At 43.0% G+C, this 2500-nt stretch overlaps 1 protein-coding gene across 2 annotated transcripts in view; it reads left to right on the top strand.

Moving 5' to 3' along the window:
• The window catches only part of LOC125029391, a 3971-nt gene extending 2585 nt beyond the window's left edge, over positions 1-1386 (top strand). The window contains exon 2 of one of the 2 annotated variants that reach the window (XM_047619219.1): positions 370-1386. In XM_047619219.1, coding sequence (XP_047475175.1) covers positions 372-827 — 456 coding nt within the window. In that variant the 5' untranslated portion in view covers positions 370-371 and the 3' untranslated portion in view covers positions 828-1386. Of the gene's footprint in view, positions 1-364 lie in introns of both variants that reach the window. The other variant, XM_047619218.1, reaches the window with a different exon arrangement.
• Positions 1387-2500: the final 1114 nt, after the last annotated feature.

Genomic DNA, 2500 nt, shown 5'->3' with positions numbered 1-2500 from the left:
TCTCTCTCTCTTTCTCTTTCTCTCTCTCTCCCCCCCCCCCTCTATCTCTCTCTCTCTCTCTCTCTCTCTCTCTCTTTCTCTTTCTCTTTCTCTCTCTCTCTCTCTCTCTCTCTCTCTCTCTCTCTCTCTCTCTCTCTTTCTCATTCTTTCTTTTTCTTCCCCATGTATTTCTCTGTCATTAAGTTGATTTAATAATCTATCTTGCAATATCCTGTAAGCATGAGGATAACGAAAATTGTGATACATTATCCTAATAAGAAAATGGATGCATTTTGATAATATGTACAAGTATCGCCTGGCTTTCTCCCCGTTAGCAAGAAGACTTCGACGAAAAGCTTTGTTAAGATATCCTCTTCTTCCTCAGAGCAGAGATGGGAATGCTGTGCCTGGGAACGTGCGTGGCGCTGTCGTGCCTCATCGTGGCTCTCCAGCCCGCCTCCAGCGCTCCTCTCAAGGGGAGGAGCCACCCCGCGACGCCTCTCCGAGTGCCTGATGGCGGGCTGGCCGTGGCGAACTCGCCGTCCAGCGCCGCCCTAAAGCAGCGCTCCATCGCCGCCCCTCTCGGCGTCCTCGGCTTGAACAGACAGATACGCAGCGCCGCCTTCGCTCATCCCTCAAGGAACATCTTCTCTCCCCTGGACAGCGACGGCTCCCGCAAGGGCGCCGAGATGATGAAACGCGCCCTCAGCCTGTGGGCGACGCTGCACCCGCTCAAGTCCAGCGTCCACGAGGCCGCCCAGCGTCGCCATGTGCTCAAGTCCTCCGGCGCCGCGGGCGAGACCCCGCTCAGACCCATCGGGACGCAGCCGCTGCGCTGGGGAAGATAAGGCTCGCGCCCTCTCCCCCGCCCGGTTCAGCCCGCGGCGGCCAGTGCTAAAACTTGCATCCGCCTTAAAGAATTGCACTCATTCTCCTTCACGGATGATAAGTTTATCAACTTATTTTGAGCCTCGATTCATGATTCCATGATCACGTGGAGGCGTGCACGTCGTATCAATTTGCGAAATATTCTTGTTTCAGATAACATCAAATCATAAGGACTGAACTGTGTGTCGCTGGAGTGCAAGGACCGAACCCCTCGTTAAAAGAGATACCTTGAGACAACACACACACACTCATAGTCATGTATATCTGTTAAGTGTAGTTTACAATCTGACATTTATGACTCTAAACCTCACCTTGTTCTGTAGCGCCGCCGTGTCCACTGTTTCCAGGTATATTTATTTACACTAGATACTATATAGATCGAATGTGTATCATATTTGATTTCTATATTTTTACCGTATTTTTAAATGTCTGTCATATTCTTCAACCATTTTTACATTGTTTACGCACATTAATCTAACTTGTCTTTTAAGTTTCTAACATATATTGTATTTCTGATCATATTCCTTCTAGATATACATTCAACAAATGTAACTAATTATGAAATATATCAAATTTGTGTTGAGCTTCTGCGTGTCATTCCCTCTTGTCAATTAAGGGTATCAATTAGCCAATGAATATACGGTATATGTAATTAGATGTTGTTATGAAGTCTGATAAGGCTTGATCATGTGTGATTTTGCCTGCTGTAGATCTATACACCTTACCAAAGGGAAATATTTACCTAGCTATCTACATACTATGAACCAACCCATCTCCCTGCATGTATACATACATACATACATACATACATACATACATACATACATACATACATACATACATACATACATACATACACACATACATACATACATACACACATACATACATACATACATACATACATACATACATACATACATACATACATACATACATACATACACACATACATAAATACATACATACATACATACATACATACATACATACATACATACATACATACATACATACATACATACATACAAACATACATACACACATAGATACATACAAACATACATATAAGATAATAAGAAAAACGTAAAGTGATCTGAAATAATAAAACCCGAATGATAATTAACGATTAACTATGTCGTATGTATCGTATTTACATGAAATTAAATATTTGGTTTATATCATCATTTCTTTTAAACACTAAGGAAGATGGGAAAGAGGGAGAGAGAAACAGGAAAGAGAGAGAGAGAGAGAGAGAGAGAGAGAGAGAGAGAGAGAGAGTGCCCATCTGGTCCCCCAGATCCACACCTATCATGCTGTCATTGTAATCAAGGATGAGTTGGGCCTGATAATCTCCTCACCTCTCAGGTTCACTTTGTCAGTGTCGATCATCTCTGTTTGTGTACTGTGGAGAGAATAGTAAAGAGCTTCTTCTCTACCCATCACAGGCAGAGCATGCACGTAAGAGTCAAATGAAACTGAACGTCACACTGTTTCTTAGATGGAATGAAGTCCTTTGACACGAGTTTTCTTGTCAGTGGTGCTGTACTAACAGCGTTTGTCTGCCTGGACTACAAGTAGTGAAACAGTATCAATTATACAACTCGTACCCCTTCCCAAAGGAACAAGTGGC

Source organism: Penaeus chinensis, chromosome 10 (genome assembly GCF_019202785.1).
Source record: "Penaeus chinensis breed Huanghai No. 1 chromosome 10, ASM1920278v2, whole genome shotgun sequence".
Taxonomy (NCBI): domain Eukaryota; kingdom Metazoa; phylum Arthropoda; class Malacostraca; order Decapoda; family Penaeidae; genus Penaeus; species Penaeus chinensis.
Note: the sequence above shows the minus strand (reverse complement) of the source record. Positions and strands in the feature narration are given on the sequence as shown.